This window comes from Rattus rattus, chromosome 10 (genome assembly GCF_011064425.1).
Source record: "Rattus rattus isolate New Zealand chromosome 10, Rrattus_CSIRO_v1, whole genome shotgun sequence".
Classification (NCBI taxonomy): domain Eukaryota; kingdom Metazoa; phylum Chordata; class Mammalia; order Rodentia; family Muridae; genus Rattus; species Rattus rattus.
The window spans coordinates 40201641-40220811 of record NC_046163.1 but is presented as its reverse complement, the minus strand read 5'-3'; the positions used below and the strand labels follow the sequence as shown (position 1 = coordinate 40220811).

Below are 19171 nucleotides of genomic sequence, written 5' to 3'. Positions count from 1 at the left end.
TTTTGTCTATGTGTTTCTTTTTTTTTTTTCTTTTTTTCTTTTTTTTTGGAGCTGGGGACCAAACCCAGGGCCTTGCACTTGCCTACTGAGCTAAATCCCCAACCCCTGTCTATGTGTTTCTTGCTAAGTGGTTTCTTGATGTGATACTGTGAGTTCCCCTTGATTCTTCCCATTTCCTGTATACATATTAACATATCCTTGAATATTCAATCGTGTGTGTTAATTTACAGAAATTACTGGTATGATAGACTTTTGTCACTGGATTTTTTTAGTTATTTTGATTTGATTTTGAGACAAAATTTCACTATGTAATTCTGGTTGTTTTGGAACTATGTAGACCATGCTAGCCTCAAGCAAACAGACTCTGTCTCCCAAATTGTCATTGGCTGGGATGGATGGCTCAGTTGAGAGTGTTTTCCTCATATGCACAAAGACACAGATTTAATTCTTAGCACCACATAAACCAGGTATAGTGGCACATGCCTATAACCAAGAGGTAAAAGCAAGAGGATCAGAAGTTCAGGGTCCTCCTCAGTGCACAGTGAGTTTGAGACTGACTTGGAATACATACGATAATATTTTCTTTGTTATTGCAATACATTTGTGCAGATTTAGGAAACTTCTGTAAATGTAACCCTGTAACTCTGGGGTATAGACTACACAGTGAATCAGTTCTGATGGCTAGGCTATTTTTTTTAACTTGTTGTTTTTATAGACTGCAGTGACCTCTGTAGGTCTCCTTTGTATGTATGTGTTAAAACCACCTGGTTTGGTAACCTGTAAGTGAAGCTAGTCACAGGGCTGCATTTTCCATTTTATATTTTCCACAGCCTGACAGTTTGCACTGTTCCTAGCACATGCAAGAGCTCTGCATTTCCACATGGGACCACCACCATTCTACCACTGGTTTATAGGAAGAGCTAAACAAAAACAAACCCTGCTATTAGCTAAACCTGCATTTTCCTGATTAGCAGTAAGATTAACCATTTTTTCCTGGTTAAAAACAAAATAAACAAAGAAAGAAAGAAACAAAGGAAGGAAGGAAGGAAGGAAGGAAGGAAGGAAGGAAGGAGTTTTATAAAAGCACTTTAAATTTACAGAAAAACGGACAGTTCAGAGAATTCCTATCACCCCACACCTCATTCTCATAATGTTCTCTTGATAGGATACATTTACTGATATTAATATGCCAATATGACTATAATGATAATTTAGCTCCTTATGGCTAGAAATTGTGATTTTACTCAGAATTCCTTACTTTTGCCTAACAGCCTTCCTGTGTTCCAAAATCTCATCCAGAATACTTGATTTATGTATTACTTTTTGCAAGATTCTTCCTGTGTTTTGATGGTTTGCAGTTTTAAGGAAAACTGGTGATACATGTTGTATACTGACTTTTGATGGAATCTCAATTTTCTCACAAGGAGACCTGAGTTAGATATTTTTGGCAGTAAGTCCAGAGAGAAAAAAATGCCCTTTTTATCACAGCATGCGAAAGATTCACTATCAACATGACTTATTTCTGCTTACATTAATCCAGTTCACCTGGCTAAGATAACGTTTCCTGAATTTCTATAACATAAATATGTATATTTGGTGTAGGGTTATCCATCAAAACCACTCTTCAATCGTATAAATGAACACATGTGGTACTTAAATGAACAAGTGATGAAGCCAGAGATTATATATTTTTTCAGACGATACTGAAAGTTCAAAGATATAATCTGAAAGGGACCATTGGGATGGCCCAAAGGGTGAAAGTGCTTGCCACCCATCAAGTCTGAAGACCTGAGCACAATTCCCACGATCTACATGGTGGAAGGAAGAAGCCATTCTTTGCCTGTCCTCTATGTGTCCCCCTCACCCACAATCAATCAATAAACAAACAAAAATATAATAGTAAGAAGAGAGGTATAATCAGAAAGAAAACACACTCATAACAAAACAACACAACCACAAGAATCATTCCCCACAGTATCACACAGGTAAAAAACATAACTCCAGAGTTTAATTCAACAGTAGTTAATTGAAAATCTTACGGCGTGCGTGATGTAATTTTACATTTGCAGAAAACCTGAAGAGTCTTAAATTTATTCTTCCTTCTTTTATGATTAGTTTTCTTTCCTTTTCTTTTTTATTTTTTTTTTTCCAGATTTAAAATTTAATGCTTGTTCAGGCCTGGGTCCTTCATTCCCTCCGCTGTCAGGTCCACTGCTCTGGGGTCAGAGTTTTCTGCTCAAAGGCATGGATGTGCAGGAACTCTTCAGCTAAGCACTCGTTCACCAGCCGGTGTCTCTGGAGCAGTGGCTTCCCCTCGAACTTAGCCGACACCACCAGGACTCGGAAGCTGGTCGCGAAAGGGTTCAGAGTCCTGTCCTCCACCTCCACATGCTCTGCCTCCAGGTCCTGCCGCAGCGAGTCAGCGCTGGGTTCCATGACCACAGCCCGGCGGGGCCACAGCCCAGCGTGCACAGAACCTCGCCTCTTTTCTTTCCTTTTCTTAATTTAAAATATATGATTTAAAATTTCTATTTTAGAATTCTATTGGTTATGGCTGTTCCTTGAGGGTCTGTTTTTGAGTCTTTATCATGGCCTGAGTCTTGTGTACATGCAGTTGGGAGAAAGTTGTTGATGTTGTTCTTCTTCTTCCTCTTCTCTTCTTTTCTCTTCCTTCTCCTCCTCTTCTCTTCTTCCTTCTTTGTTCTCCTTCATCAACTATTACCATGTTTTATTTCCTGTTTCCTTCCCCTTTTTTTCAAACATCACTATACGTGTGAACATGTTATGCAGCCCTTATCTCTACATAAGAGTTACTGTAGTTATATCGAAATAGTGGTTACTTGGGCATCTACTTCCCAAATACATTAAGATGTATTTAATAACTTCTTAAAGGGTTAGGGAGATGGCTCAGCAGTTAAGAGCACTTGCTGCTCTTCTGGAAGACACAAGTTCAATTCCCCTGCACCCACATCAAGTAGCTCACAACTGCGTGTAACTCTAACTTCAGAGGACCCAATACCCTCTTTGGCTTCCAAGGATACCCTGACATATGGGGCACACAGTTACATTAAAAACAAATGCCCTGGGGTTGGGGATTTAGCTCAGTGGTAGAGCGCTTGCCTACCAAGTGCAAGGCTCTGGGTTCGGTCCCCAGCTCCTAAAAAAAAAGAAGAAAAAAAAAAACAAAACAAAAAAAACCAACCAAACAAACAAAAAAAACAAATGTCCTTTTTTCTTTTCTTTGTTTTTGAGACCAAGTCTCACTATTGTAACATTGCAGGCTTCCAACTCAAGGGGTTTGCCTGCCTGTCTTCTACCCCGTGCTGTAATAAAGGCACACAACACAACACCAGTGAAAATAAAACCTTTTAAAAGCCAGGAAAGGGGAAAAAAAAAAAATCAGTAAGTAATGACTCTCCTCAGATAAAACAAAGTGTTCTTCACCTTTCTTTCTCTATATGCTGTGCAAACCGACTCAAACTTAGAAAAGACCTGGGTTCAAAGACTGGCATAAACATCAAGTGTTCTAAGACAATGACTTTAAATTTTCTAAATTAAATAAAATCAGAGGCACAGGAAATAAAATAGAACTATGAAAACTTAAAACCTACAGCTGTATCTTTGTTATTGTTCTCCATTTCCATTTTATCTGCATAGAGCCTTTGACTTTTCTTTTTACTGTTATAATTCAATACATACCTATTTATTTTGCTCAAACCCTCCCAGCTTTGCCCACTGGGAGCTCTTTCAAGCAGCTCTGGTATGCCTTTGACATAGTCCCACTTTGTTTGAATGCTTGCACAAGATACTCCATGCTCATTTTAAGGACTTGTTGTCCTAGCACTTGATTTGACCATCCCTCCCCAGAGTTCTGGTTCCTTTTATTGGAATATTGTATTATCTAAACAAATCTAAACAATATCTAAACAATATCTAAACAAAAGGCATGTACACTCACTCCTATTGGGACTATGATGTCCTTAAGATTATCTTGGCTAATGAGGCAAGGCAATATGCAAATATAATAACCCAAGTATATACATATTTATAAATATTGCTGTCTGTGCAACAACCATCTGTATCTACACTCAAATAAACATGCCCAGACAAAGACACACATAACTAAAAACAGTCAATCAGAGACAATAACCAGGATTAAGTTACTGTATTACCTGAGCACCCACTAGCTGCAGTAATGCTGAGTTCACAGGAAGGAGCTCAATGTCCGTATTGATAGTGGTCTGGTCAAATGGGCAAGCCTTACGATGGAGTTTATTCAGGCACATTTTGCAGACAGTATGGCCACAGCCCAAACTGATGGGCTTTCGAATTGTTTCGTCGAAAGTCTGAGTGCAAATTGGGCAGGAAAGGAAATCCGTCCATTGTGGAGCTTGTACAGGCATTGCTTCTGGAGTTACAATTCACTAACACGCACACACACACACAAATCTAAAGCAAAGATTCCACTGGAATCAAAATCTTGGAAAAAAGTTTATCTTTTTTTAAATATCTTCTGTAGATACAGTCAGCACATAGTGTGAAATATAACCTGAAAAACAGAGAAAGAAAAAATTAGAATAATCTGTTTTTAATTTCAATTAAACTGTTGAAAAGAAATAAGTCCAATCTTGACTCTGCAATCTTTCATAGCACTTTAATGTTACAACATTCAATCTTTATACATTTTATAAAATCAAAGCTATGATAAAATAACCAGTTCCATCTTCTATTTTAAAGGGCGTCATATTTCCCAGAAGGATGAATTAGCTTGTCTAAAGGTGTGACCTTTTAAGTCTGTAGGAGGTTGGAACAGACAGACAGACACATAGACACACAGACACAGACACAGACACAGACACACACACACACACACACACACACACACACACACACACACACACACACACACACACAAATTAAGAGATAGAGATTAAGCCATCTCTCTAGCCCCCTACCTCAAATCTTAATTCCTTACCATCTTATCCCCACCATCACAGACACACAGAGATTAAAGGGACAGGGAGCTCCTACTTGCAACTCCATTCAAAAGCTGTATAATAGTAAAGATGGAGATACAGCACCCCAGTCTGTAATCTCGGAAAGCTGTAAACCTCACAGCTACTTTGTGTTAACAAATTGAACTACCAGGTCTAAGTTCTGATTTAAAGAGTAGAAATTTATATTCTTTTAATCTTACCTCCTCCACCATAGTATGTAATTCAGGATGGTATTAAAGTAACTATTCTGACAGTAACGAGGCCCAACTCAAGAACAAACATCAGTTTTTCTGTGTATGGTCTGAAGAGGAAACCCAGAACCTGTGTATGCTAGGCAAGTATGCCACCAATGTGTTAACACCACCATCTCAACACTAATTTTACCTTTACTTTGGAGGGGATTAAAGGTATATACTAAGGGAATGTCTACATTCCAGGCAAAGGGATTAAACATTGTATCTTAAGAGCTGAGCCACACAACTAGAAACAGGTATTCTTAGCAAATAACACAGTCTCTGGGTTCACAGTGTGATCAAATATCCTGCAACAGCGACACAAGGGCTGGTAAGATGATTCAGTAAGTACTGGTGCTTGCCACCAAGATTTGGGAGCCTGGTTCAACCCCTCGAGCCCACACAGTGGAAGGAGAGAATTTCTAAAAGTTGTTCTCTTGCCTTTTCAGTGCATGGCATGTACTCTACATGTCAAAAGATGGGGAGGGGAGCTGCAGAAACTCCTGAGAGCACCTGCTGTTCTTCCAGAAGACCACACCTACATGGTAGCTCACAGGCTGTGATTCTAGATCCAGGGAATTCAATGACCTCTTTTGGTCCCCACCAGCACCAGGCGTGTACATGGGGCACAGCCATAAATGAAGGCAAAACACCTACAAATATAAAATATTTTTTTTAATTTAAAAAAAGTGGTCACTCTAAATAATTAGAGACCAAATAACACAAGACCTAAACTCAGGGTATTTGCTCGTGTAGTGAGGAGTGGAAGGAGTTCATGAATCTACAGCCAATTGACTTTTGACAAATACAGTTAAAAATACAACTGGAAAAAAGGACAATCTTTTCAATAAATGGTACTGAGAAAACTGAACATCCACATGAAGAATGAAAATAGATCCCTCTTCTCACCAGTTCTTGCAACCAAACAAAATGTAATGGACTTATGTAAGATCTGAAACTGCCAGAAGAAAGCAAAGAGGAAACATGTCAGGGTGTTGAAATAGGCTTGTTTCTTGTTGTTTATGGACATACTAAAAGGCTCAGGAAACAAAAATAAAAATAGATATTGGATTACATGAATTAAAAAGTTCTGAGGGTGTGCCTGGGAAGATAGCTCAATAGTTCAGAGCACTTGCTGTTCTTCCACAGGACCTGAATCTGATTCTCAGTACTCAAGAAGGGAGGCTCACAGCAAACATAATTCCAATTTCAGGGACCTGACACCCTCTTCTGGTCTCTCTGAACAACTCTACACATATGTGCTCACACACATACACATGCATAAATAAGGTGGAGACAGAGAATAGATAGTGCTTGCTGGTAACTAGCCTAGCTCCAGGCTCAACAAGAGACCCTACCTCAAAAGACCAAGTCAGCAAGTAATAGAGCAGGTTACCTTAAAGTCTTCCTGTGGTCTCAAAGCTCAAATGCACATATACCCATACTCATAAGCCATTATTCACTCTCCCTGATTAAATTCAAAATTAATTATAAAAATCCTTTAAATCACTCTTAAATATTGTATTTCAAAAACTACAAAGCACACATTTCTTTGGAGACTCAAAGTTTGACTTAACCATAGAAACGGATCCAAGAATTTCTACTACTTCATTCTTTTAAGTTTCTTTCTCCAACTTCATATATTCAAGATTATCAAATACTGTTGTTTACATCGTGTTTAACACACACACACACACACACACACACACACACACACACACACACACACACACCCAGGATATATGGTTTAATGAATGTAACATTCTTCTACTTGGGCTAAGTTAAGAGTAAACACATGAAATACAATTATTAAAATACCAACATCCTGATTCTCAGACAAAGGGATGACTCATCTCTCAGATGGCACAAGACTTCATCATGTTACTCAGAATAGAGTATAATTTAAATTTTATGACTTATTTCTGGAATTCTTGTTCAATATATTTTGAACCACCGCTGATTTATATTGCATATGTCACCTGTTTGGCCACCTTGGTTGTCAGATCCCTAATTCAGAGAAAGATCCAACTTAAAATTTATCAAATACCTGTTCTAAATTAGTTCTTCTTCTGAGGCATCATTATAGCTATGTATAGATGATAAACTTTAATGTTGAGACACAGGGTCTGACCTACCTAGTCCTCGCTGGCCTAGAATTTATTACATACTCATTTGTGTTGAGTACCCTTTCAGTAAATGGCCCTAAGGTACAAAATCAGTTATGCAAAAGAGGGATCAGGACATGAACCACATAGGACAGACTGTGTACTCTGCTCCACCTATGATTTAAGGTATTTGCTGGAGGTCTTGAAAAGTACCCCCTAAGGATTAGGATTGTGATGAAATGCTATCAATGCTGTAATATAATAGGTTCAAAGTAAATGGCAGGACTATGACTCAGGCAGACCAAATGCTTAAGTTGCTACTTTTAAACTTATTATTTATGTCACTTTACAGATGGTAGTTAACAGTGGTTGATATTAGAAAATTTTTGTTAAGTGACAGGAAATCTAAAATCAGATAATTGACAGCTGAATAGGTCTATAAATTAAAGTAGGTAAATTCTACACTTAAGTGAACTGTATTGTTTGTAAATTTTCCATCAGTAAACCTGCTAAAATCATTAAAGGCCTATCTTTTTATATCTTTGTTTCTCAAATGTTTATTTATAATTTTAAAATGTCCACTGGTCAGATTTTTCTATAAGCACAGCAAGAGCTGTACTGAACAGCTAAATTTTACTACTGTGAGATGTTAGTTTATCACAACCATCTCTTACCATAAAATTACAGGTTTATTTTATATGTCCCTGATTCAGAGAAAAACAGGAACTAAAATTCACTGTTACTGTTGTAAGCAAGTTCTTCTCCTGGCAGAAGTATACTTGTTTATAGATGATAAACCCTTGATGGCAGGAAGCGCTTTTCAGTCAAAGGCTAATTAATTGTTGAACTGGACTAAAACAAAGGTTTTAGTTAAGGTTAGGTTTAGGCTGCCTTTTAGAAAACTACTAAATCAAACAAAACATTATATGTAAGGAAAAAAATTCTTGGATCACTTCTCACTCTATCCCACATGGTACTTTTTAAGAATCATTATTCTTGACCTTAACCTAGTTTGCCACTTCTCTGGAAGATTTCTATGGCAACCAGCATGAAGGGACCACATCAGAGAAGAAAAAATTTGTAACTATCCTGAAAACGGAAGCTAAGAAAGCAATAACACAAAGAAAAAACAAAGGCTTATTATTACACTTAAGTGTTGTAATTCCCAGTGAGGCATCAGTAATTTACAGAAGAAATTATAGTCTAAGATTTGAAGACTAGAAGTTTTAGTAATGACACCCCTTTGAAGAAAGACAATTTTAATTGTCTTTATAAAATACTTGGATTGAGTTCTAACCTTACAGCACATAACACATTAGATATATGTTAGTGTATATATAACAAAACCTAAGACACAGACAAAGAGAAAGGCCACTGAGTTAGAGGATAAAAGCCCAAAACTGGAACTTCATTTATCATACCCTTTAGAGGGAAAAGATAAAGGGGCTGATTAAAATCGGTTTTGGTTTTGGTTTTGGTTTTAACGTATGAGTGCTGTCTGCATGTCAGAAGAGTGCAGCAATCCCTTTAATAGAAAGTCCTGAACTACCATGTGGTTCCTAGGAATTGAACTCAGGACCTCTGGAAAAGCAATCAGTGTCCACGGTTAAGTGAGCCATCTTACCAGCCCCCAAGTTTTTGTCTTTGAGACAGGGTTTCTATGTGTGCCTTGGCTAGCCCAGAATTCCCTGTGTCAGCAGTTCTCAACCTGGGATGGTGATTCCTTTGCCAGTGGTGTCAATGACCTTTTTACAGGGGTCACATATTAGATATCCTGCACATCATATACTTACATTATGATTCCTAACAATAGCAAAATTACAATTATAAAGTAGTAACGAAAATAATTTTATGTTTGGGAGTCACCACAACATGAGGAACTAGAAGATTAAAGAGTTTCAACATTAGGAAGGCTGAGAAACACTGCCCTAAGTAAAATTGGCTAGCCTTGAACTCAGACCTGCCTATCTCTGCCTCCAGGTGACTAAGTGATTTACTTTTACTGTGTTCAGAGGCAGAGTCCTTTTGTTTCCAATATAGTGTCAAACAAGGAAGAAATGCAGTCATGAGGAGTAAAAACCTGAGAAAGATGACAAACCAGAGACTGAATAATAGTACCCAATAAAGGGTCCACAGCAGCATCTGACTTTGTTTTCATAGGTTTAAGTCATAATACATTATGTAAAATGTGGCACAATGAAAAACATAACAGCAGACGCTACAGAAGTGATAGAATGAAACAACCAGATTCAAAAACATCATCTTAAAAGGAATTTACACTTATATCAAAACTGCAGGTTTATTATTTTTTAAGCTGTCAATGTTAATACTCTATTAAAATTTACCTATACCAGACAAACACATAAAAGCTATGTTCTCTACATTTAATGTTAAACCAGTGAGAACTAATTACTAAAATGAGTAATATTTTAATACATTCACTATACATTTTAATTTATTCATAATCTTTTTAACCGTTTTTGAATAAAACAAATTCTTTATTAGATATTTTTATTTACGTTTCAAATGTTATCCCCTTTCAGTTTTCCATCCGCAAACTCCTATACCATCCCCCTTCTTCTATGAGCATGCTACTCCACCCAACCACATACCCCTGCCCTACTCTCGGCCCTAACATTCCTCTACATTGGGGGATCCAGCCTTGGCAGGACCAAGGGCTTCTTGTCCCATTGGTGACCAACAAGGCCATCCTCTGTTATATATGGAGCTGGAGCCATGGGTTTGTCCACGTGTATTCTTTGGATAGTGGTTTAGTCCCTGGGAGCTCTGGTTGGTTGGTGGTGTTATTGTTCTTAAGGGGTTGCAAACCCCTTCAGCTCCTTCAATCCTTTCTCTAACTCCTCCAATAAGGACCCCATTCTCAGTTGAATGGTTGACTGCAAGTACTCACATCTGTATTGATCATGCTCTGGAACAGCCTCTCAGGAGACAGCTGTATTAGGCTTCCTGCAAAAATGTATTTCTTGGCATCAGCAATATTGTCTGGGTTTGTTGGCTGTATGTATATGGACTGGATCCCGAGGTGGGACAGACTCTGAATGGTCATTCCTTCAGTCTCTGCTCCAAACTCTGACTCCGTATCTCCTTCTATGAATATTTTTATTTCCCCTTTTAATAAGACTGAAGCATCCACACTTCGGTCGTCATTCTCCTTGAGCTTCATGTGGTTTGTAGATTGTATCTTGTATAATTTGAGTTTTGGGGCTAATATACATTTGTTAGTGAGTGCATACCATGTGTGTTTTTCTGCAATTGCTTTATCTCACTCAGGATATTTTCCAGTTCCCTCCATTTGCCTATGAATTTCAGGAAGTCATTGTTTTTAATAGCTCAGTAATACTTCATTGTGTAGATGTACCACATTTTCTGTATCCATTACTCTGTTGAAGGACATCTGGGTTCTTTCCAGCTTCTGGCTATTATAAATAAGGCTGCTATGAACATTGTGGAGCATGTGTCCTTGTTATATGTTGGAACATCTTTTGGGTATAAGTTCAGGAATGGTATAGCTGGGTCCTCAGGTAGTACTATGTCCAATATTCTGAGGAACCTCCAGACTGATTTCCAGAGTAGGTTGTACCAGCTTGCAATCCCACCAACAATGGAGGAGTGATTCTCTTTGTCCACATCCTTGCCACCATCTGTTGTTACCTGAGTTTTTGATCTTAGCCATTCTGACTGGTGTGAGGTGGAATCTCAGGGTTGTTTTGATTTCCATTTCCCTGATGACTAAGGATGTTAAACATTTCTTTATGTGCTTCTGAGCCATTCCATATTCCTCAGTTGACAAATCTTTATTTAGTTTTTATACACCATTTTTAAAAATAGGGTTATTTGATTTTGTGGACTCTAACTTCTTCAGTTCTTTGCATACATTGGATATTAGCCCCTCTATTGGATATAGGATTGGTAAAGATCTTTTCCCAATCTGTTGGTTGCCGTTTTGCTTTAATAACCATGCCCTTGGCCATACAGAAGCTTTGCAATTTTATGAGGTCCCACTTGTTGATTCTTGATCTTAGAGCATAAGCCATTGGTGTTCTGTTTAAGAAATTTTCCCCAGTACCCATGTGTTTGAGACTCTTCCCCACTTTTTCTTCTATTAGTTTGAGTGTATCTAGCTTTATGTGGAGATCCTTGATCTACTTTGACTTGGGCTTTATAAAATGGATCGATTTGCATTCTTCTACATGCTTACCTCCAGTTGACCAGCACCATTTGTTGAAAATGCTCTTTTTTTCCCCATTGGATGGTTTTAGCTCCTTTGTCAAAGATCAAGTGACCATAGGTGTGTGGGTTCATTTTTGCATCTTCAATTCTATTCCATGGATCTACCTGCCTGTTTCTGTACCAATACCATACAGTTTTTTCTCTATTGCTCTGTAATACAGCTTGAGGTCTGGGATGATGATTCCCCAGAATTTCTTTTATTGTTGAGTTTTCACTATACTGTGTTTTTTGTTTGTTTGTTTGTTATTCTAAATGAATTTGCAAATTGCTTTTTAACTCTATGAAAAATTGAGTTGGAATTTTGATGGGGATTGCATTGCATTTGTAGATTGCTTTTGGCAAAATGGTCATTTTTACTATTTACTTCTGCCAATATATGAGCATGGGAGATCTTTCCATCTTCTGAGATCTTCAATTTCTTTCTTCAGAGATTTCAAGTTCTTGTCATTGAGATCTTTCATTTGTTTGGTTAGAGTCAAACCGAGGTATTTTATATTATGTGTGACTATTGTGAAGGTTATCATTTCCCTCATTTCTTTGTCAGCCTGCTTATCCTTTGAGTAGAGGAAGGCTACTGATTTGAGTTAATTTTATATCCAGATACTTTGCTGAAGTTGTTTATCAGGCTTAGTAGTTCTCTGGTGGACCTTTTGGGTTCACTTAAGTATACTATATCATTTGCAAATAGTGATATTTTGACTTCTTCCTTTCCAATCTGTATCCCTTTAACCTCCTTTTGTTGTCTGATTGCTCTGGCTAAGACTTCAAGTACTATATTGAATAAGGGAGAGAGTGGGCATCCTTGTCTAGTCCCTGATTTTAGTGGGATTGCTTCAAGTTTCTCTCCATTTAGTTTGATATTGGCTACTGGTTTGCTGTATATTGCTTTTACAATGTTTAGGTATGGGCCTTGAATTCTTGATCTTTCCAAGACTTTTAACATGAAGGGGTGTTGAATTTTGTAATGCTTTCTCAGCATCTAATGAGATGACCATGTGGCTTTTTATCTTTGAGTTTGTTTATATAGTGAATTACATTGATGGATTTTCATATCTTGAAACATCCCTGCATCTCCAGGATGAGCCTACTTGACCATGATGAGTGATTGTTTTGATATGTTCTTGGATTTAGTTTGTGAGAAGTTTATTGACTATTTTTCCATTGATACTCATAAGGGAAATTGGTCTGAAGTTTTCTTTCTTTGTTGGGTCTTTGTGTGGTTTAGGTATAAGTGTAATTATGGCTTAATAGAAGGAATTGGGTAGTGTTCCTTCTGTTTCTATTTTGTGGAATAGTTTGGACAGTATTGGTATTAGGTCTTCTTTGAAGGTCTGATAGATTTCACCACTAAACTCAACTGGTCCTGGGCTATTTTTGGTTGGTAGACTTTTCCTAAGTGCTTCTATTTCTTTAGGAGTTATGTTACTGTTTAGATGATTTATCTGATTCTGATTTAACTTTAGTACCTGGGATCTATCTAGAAAATTGCCCATTTCATCCAGATTTTTGTTTTGTTGAGGATAGGTTTTTGTAGTAGGATCTGATGATTTTTTTAATTTCTTCAGTTTCTGTTGTTATGACTCCCTTTTCATTTCTCATTTTAATTTGGATAAAGTCTCTGTGCCCTCTGGTTAGTCTGGCTAAGGGTTTCTTTATCTTGCTCATTTTCTCAAAGAACCAGCTCCTTGTTTTGCGGATTCTTTGTATAACTCCTCTTGGGTGTTCTAGAGCTTTTAGGTATGCTGTCAAGCTGCCAGTGTATGCTCTCTCCAGTTTCTTTTTGGAGGCACTCAAGAGCTATGAGTTGTCCTTTAGCACTGCTTTTTTTTCTTTTTTTTTTTTTTTAACTTTATCTGTAGTTTTTTTTTTAACATTTATTTATTTATTATGTATACATCATACAGCTTTCTGCCTGCATGTATGCCTGCAGGCCAGAAGAGGGCACCAGATCTTACCACAGATGGTTGTGAACCACCCACCATGTGGTTGCTGGTAATTTAACTCAGGACCTCTGGAAGAGCAGACAGTGCTCTTAACCTCTGAGCCATCTCTCCAGCTTAGCACTGCTTTCATTGTGTTCTATAAATGTTGATATACTGTGCCTTCATTTTCATTAAATTCTAAAAAGTCTTTATTTATTTCTTCCTTGACCAAGTTATCATTGAGTAGAGTGTTGTTCCGCTTCCATGTGTGTGGTCTTTCTGTTGGTTTTGTTGTTATTGAAGATCAGCATTGGTCTGTGGTGATCTGATAGGATGCATGGGATTATTTTAATCTTCTTGTATCTGTTGGGGCCTGTTTTGTGACCTATTATATGTTCAATTTTGGAGAAGGTATCATGAGGTGCTGAAAAGAAGGTATATTCTTTTGTTTTAGAATGAAATGTTCTATAGATACCTGTTAAATCCATGTGGCTCATAACCTGTTAGTTTCTCCATGTCTCTCTGTAGTTTCTGTTTCTATGATCTGTGCATTGATGTTGAAGTCTCCCATTATTACTGTTTGAGGTACAATGTGTGCTTTGAGCTTTAGTAAGGTTTCTTTTATGAATGTAGATGCCCTTGTATTTGAAGCATCGATATTTAAGATTGAGAGTTCATCGTAGTGGATTTTTCCTTTGATGTACATGAAGTGTCCGTCCTTATCTTTTCTGATAACTTTTGGTTGAAAGTCAATTTTATTGGATATTAGAAATGGCGACTCCAGCTTGTTTCTTGGGACCATTTGCTTGGAAAATTGTTTTCCTGCCTTTTACTCTTTGGTCGTGCCTGTCTTTGTCATTGATGTTTGTGCTGGGTCCTCTTTACATATCCAATCTGTTAGTCTATGTCTTTTTATTGGGGAATTGAGTCCAGTGATATTAAGAGATATTAAGGAATAGTGATTGTTGTTTCCTGTTATTTTTGTTGTTAGAGGTGGAATTATGTTTGTGCGGCTCTCTTCTTTTGGGTTTGTTGCAAGAAGATTACTTTCTTGTTTTTTCTAGGGTGTAGTTTCCTTCCTTGTGTTGGAATTTTCCATTTATTATCCTTTATAGGGCTGGATTTGTGGAAAAATGTTGTGTAAATTTGGTTTTGTCATGGAATATCTTGGTTTCTCCATCTCTGTTAATTGATAGTTTTGCTGGATATAGTAGCCCGGGCTGGTATTTGTGTTCTCTTAGAGTCTGTATGACATCTGTCCAGGTTCTTCTGGCTTTCATCATCTCTGGTGAGAAGTCTGGTGTAATTCTGATAGGTCTGCCTTTATATGTCATTTGACCTTTTACCCTTACTGCTTTTAATAGTCTTTGTTTTGAGCATTTAGTGTTTTGACTATTATGTGACAGCAGGAATTACTTCTCTGGTTCAATCCATTTCAAGTTCTGTAGGCTTCATGTATGTTTAGGGGCATCTCTTTCTTTTGGTTAGGGAAGTTTTCTTCCATAATTTTGTTGAAGATATTTACTGGCCCTTTAAGCTGGGAATCTTCGCTCTCTTCTATACCGATTATCATTAGGTTTGATCTTCTCATTGTGTCCTGGATTTCTTGGATGTTTTGGGCTAGGAGCTTTTTGTGTTTTACATTATCTTTGATGGTTGTATCAGTGTTTTTTATGGTATCTTCTGCACCTGAAATTCTCTCTTCTATCTCTTGTATTCTGTTGTTGATGCTTGAGTGTATGACTCCTGATCTCTTTCTTAGGTTTTTCTATCTCCAGGTTTGTCTCCTTTGTGTTTTTTTTTTCTTTTTTTTTGGAGCTGGGGACGAACAGGGCCTTGCACTTTGCTAGGCAAGCACTCTACCACTGAGCTAAATCCCCAACCCCTTTGTGCTTTCTTTTATTGTTTCTATTTCCCACTTTAGATCCTGAATAGTTGTGTTCAATTCCTTCACCTGTTTGGTTGTGCTTTCCTGTGAATCTTTAAGGGATTTTTGTGTTTCCTCCTTAAGGGCTTCTACTTGTTTACCTCTGTTGTTCTGTATTTCTTTAAGGTTGCTATTTATGTCCTTCTAGCACCATCATGAGATGTGATTTTTAAATCCAAATTTTACTTTTCTGGTGTGTAGAATATCCAGTATTTGCTTTGGTGGGAGAACTGGGCTCTGATGATGCCAAGTAGTCTTAGTTTCTGTTGCTTAAGTTCCTGGGATTTCCTCTTGTCTTGCTGTCTCTGACAGTGAATTGACCCTCCTGTAAGCCTGTGTATCAGCACTCCTGGAGACCAGCTCTCTCCCAGAGTCAGCTCCAGGCGCAGGCAGAAACTGGAAGGATCCTGTCCCAGACTGTTCCTGGGTTCCTGTGTACTGAGGGCTCCAGGTGGGTCCCTTGAAACAGAAGTGGTGGTCTTACCTCTGCTCTCAGGTGTGTCAGAGCTCCTGGAGACTGGCTTTCAGCTCTGTGCACAGGCAGAGACTAGAAGGATCCTATCCCTGACTGCTTCTATGTTCCTGTGTCCAGAGGGCTCCAGGGTTCCTTTTGTGCCAGGAATATGAGCAGAACTGGTGGTCTCCCCTGAGCTCTCAGGATTGTTTGAAGTTCTGAGAGAGCTGTGGGGCCAGGTCAGCTCTGGGAGCAGGCAGAAACCCAAAGGATCCTGTCCCAAAGGACTTTAGGTGGATTCCTCTTGGGCCAGGGATGCGAGCAGAAATGGTGGTCTCCCCTGAGCTTTCAGGATTGCCTATACTTCTGAGTCCAGCTCTCTACCCCACAGGATTTGGGTACAGAGAGCTGTGGGACCAGGCCAGCTAAAACATGAATTCTTAAAATTGGTTTTCTTTGTGATAGCTGTTGCCACCTTTTTAATTTTGAAAGAAATTCATTTTTAAGTTATGTTTTGTGTGTCTGTTAGGGTATGTATATGTGAGCTGCAAGTGCCCATTGAAGTCAGAAGAGGGTGTTGGAACCCCAGGTGGTCATGAACTGCCAGACACAGATGCTAGAAACTGAACCTGAGTCCTATGCAAAGCAAGATAAACTGTTCGTTTATTAATTTATTTATGGGTCTTCAAGATAAGGCTTTTCTGTGTAGCCCTGACTATCCTGGAACTCACTTTGTAGACCAGGCTGCCTAGTTAACTTTTAATAGCTAACAAATCTCTCTAGAACCTTGATACTTCTTAATTACACAACTTTTCTAAGTCATAATATTCTCAAGTAAAAGCTTTGTGAACAAAGCTTAGAGATTTAACAATCAGTTCAAGTTATCTTTTAAAATCAGCCCTTCTCTGCAAAATTTATTTTATTTTTCTTAGGCAGGGTCTCACTGTGTAGTTCAGGCTAGCCTCAAATTCACACCTTTCCTTAGCTTAAGGTAAGATCTTGACATAATGCCATCATGCCTGGCTATAAAATGGTAGATTGATGGTTTGTCATCCAGTCCCCAAAGTTATTTTAATCACAATGACAAGTCTGATTGGCAAATAATAACAATGAATGGAATGACAAATGTTCACAATGAAAAGAAAATCTAATTACACACAGTTCATTTTCAGATTGATAAACAGTTCTTAATTCTGTAGTTTCTTCAATTTGTCCCCCTTTACTAATTCTTGTTAATAATATGTATAAAAGTATAACTTTCTGTTACACTGGGGAAAATGTCTCCAACCTTAGATTTATTTTGAAAAGAAAAAAGAAAAAATCTCATAGGCATAGCCTTTTATCCCTGTTTTGGGGAAGAAGACAGAGGCAGGCAGATACCTTTGACTTCCATAGACAAACCAGCACTGTATATTGCAACTCTGCCTCAAACATAGTGAAGCCTTCCTGCAATCTCTGCCAGCCTTCTAGGCTCTACCATTCCATTTGCCTTCTCATTGTTCATGTTCAAACTATCATTCCACCACGCTAGCCACCAATTTGTAACAACTCTTAAACATACAAAGGGCTTTTTCCTGAAAATCAATTATTACCACTCAATTCTTATTTTAACTCTTTCTATATTTCTACAAATGCTGCCCAATTTGTCTTTTATTTAAAATCCTGTCCAAGTAGTTACTAAATGTCAAACCACTGCATTCTTCTCTTCTCCTCATTGGATTAATTATTGGTGGTTCCTCAGAAGTTCTTCAATTCTCTTTTCTAAGTTCTCTACAATGGTTAGTCCATTTTTATGGTTTCTACTACCAACTAGGTCCAGCTAACTTTGAAAATAGCATTGCAGATATCTCTTTTGAATGATAGGACTGTGTGTGTGTACACAAGGTCTAGCTAGGGCCTCAATCTCCCTATGCCTAAAACCACCTCATCTCTAATAAATCTTTCTTTTTTTGTTTGCATTTTTGTTGCTGTTATTTTGTCTTGTTTTTGTTTTTTGAGGCAGGGTTTCACTGTGTTGCCCTGGAACTCTCTCTCTCTGTAGACCAGGCTGGCCTGAACTCAGAGATCTGCCTACCTCTGCCTCCTGAGTACTGGAACTAAAGGCATCCACCATCACTGTCCATCTATCTTCTGCTTTTGTTGTCAATAGCACGCAGACTACCTGTGACAGAAGTATGAAGAATCATCTCTGACTACTTTTTCCTCTTATCTCCTGATGGCAAATTACAACAAAACTACTGTATCTTACCCCTTTCCTTCCTCCTTTTTTAGTACTGGATATTGAATACAGAGCTGTAAAAATAACTTTCATACACCTGTTGTATTACTGCCTCAGCCTGCTGACCTAGGCCTACTCCTGGAAGCTTCTGGCCTCTGTACAGTTATCTAGGCCTAGAATGTTTTCAGCCTCTAAGACTTACTACTGAATAAGTTCATCCCTTCCTAGTTCTTTCTAAACACTGACTGGCTAGTCCAACTCAGCTGGTCTGGCTCAAACTTCTCCTCAAGCTGATTGATTTAATCTGGTTTCTCTCAGCTTCTTGGAATTGTTCTGCTTAACCTCAAATTAACTCTAGCAATTTGTTCTAATCTTCTTGTTTGTTCTGTCTTCCCCTGTGTCTAGCTTGTTCTTAACTTCTCTCTGCAAAACTACCTCCTTCTCCCCCTCATTCTCCTGCTCCTATGGACATATCCTTTCTGTCAACTCTTTCTCTGGTTTGTCATTTTGTCTTGCCACTTTCACACATGGATTAGACATGCAAATTAGACAGCACTTTCATACATGGATGCTTCCTTGTACAAACTAACTTTTACCTTTATTGTTTGGGATTAAAGATGTACACCACCACACCTAACCTAATCTTTTCTTTACTTGAAATTTGCTCTATACTCGGCTGGCCTTGAACTCAGATATCTGCTTGTCTCTGTCTCCTGGCATTAAAGTCATGTCTATATTCCAGTGGATCACACAGACCTAGAAGGTCTTTGGATGTGATCTCTTGCCAGAACAGCCATGTTCTAAATTAAAATATCTCTTCACACAGCCTTGCACATACCTGGCAAATGCCCTTCCACTGAGCTATATTTCCAATCTTTCTATTTTTGAAACAATGTCCCATTAATGGTAGACCACCATTTCTGACCTTGTGAAACAATTTTCTTATATAAGAAGGGCAAGTGGGAAGAAAGTAGACAGGATGGCTGTGATCTATAATCCTTAACACTTGGAAGACTGAGGGTTTTTTTTTGTTTTTTTTTTTTAAAAAAAAAAAAAAAAAAAAA

The 19171-nt window shown here is 38.1% G+C and overlaps 2 protein-coding genes across 2 annotated transcripts in view; both read right to left on the bottom strand.

Annotated features, from left to right (window-relative positions):
• Rc3h1 (ring finger and CCCH-type domains 1) overlaps positions 1-4420 on the bottom strand; it is a 42388-nt gene extending 37968 nt beyond the window's left edge. The window contains exon 1 of the mRNA XM_032915766.1: positions 4173-4420. Coding sequence (XP_032771657.1) covers positions 4173-4403 — 231 coding nt within the window. The 5' untranslated portion in view covers positions 4404-4420. The remainder of the gene's footprint in view (positions 1-4172) is intronic.
• On the bottom strand, positions 2047-2436 carry LOC116911772 (bolA-like protein 2). The gene has a single exon (XM_032915765.1). It carries the CDS (start codon positions 2434-2436, stop codon positions 2203-2205), a length of 234 nt encoding a protein of 77 aa, XP_032771656.1. The 3' UTR covers positions 2047-2202.
• Positions 4421-19171: the final 14751 nt, after the last annotated feature.

What these genes read in the sequence shown, in the direction of transcription:
- LOC116911772 (XM_032915765.1), bottom strand. Translation starts at nt 2,436, where the DNA reads ATGGAACCCAGCGCTGACTCGCTGCGGCAGGACCTGGAGGCAGAGCAT.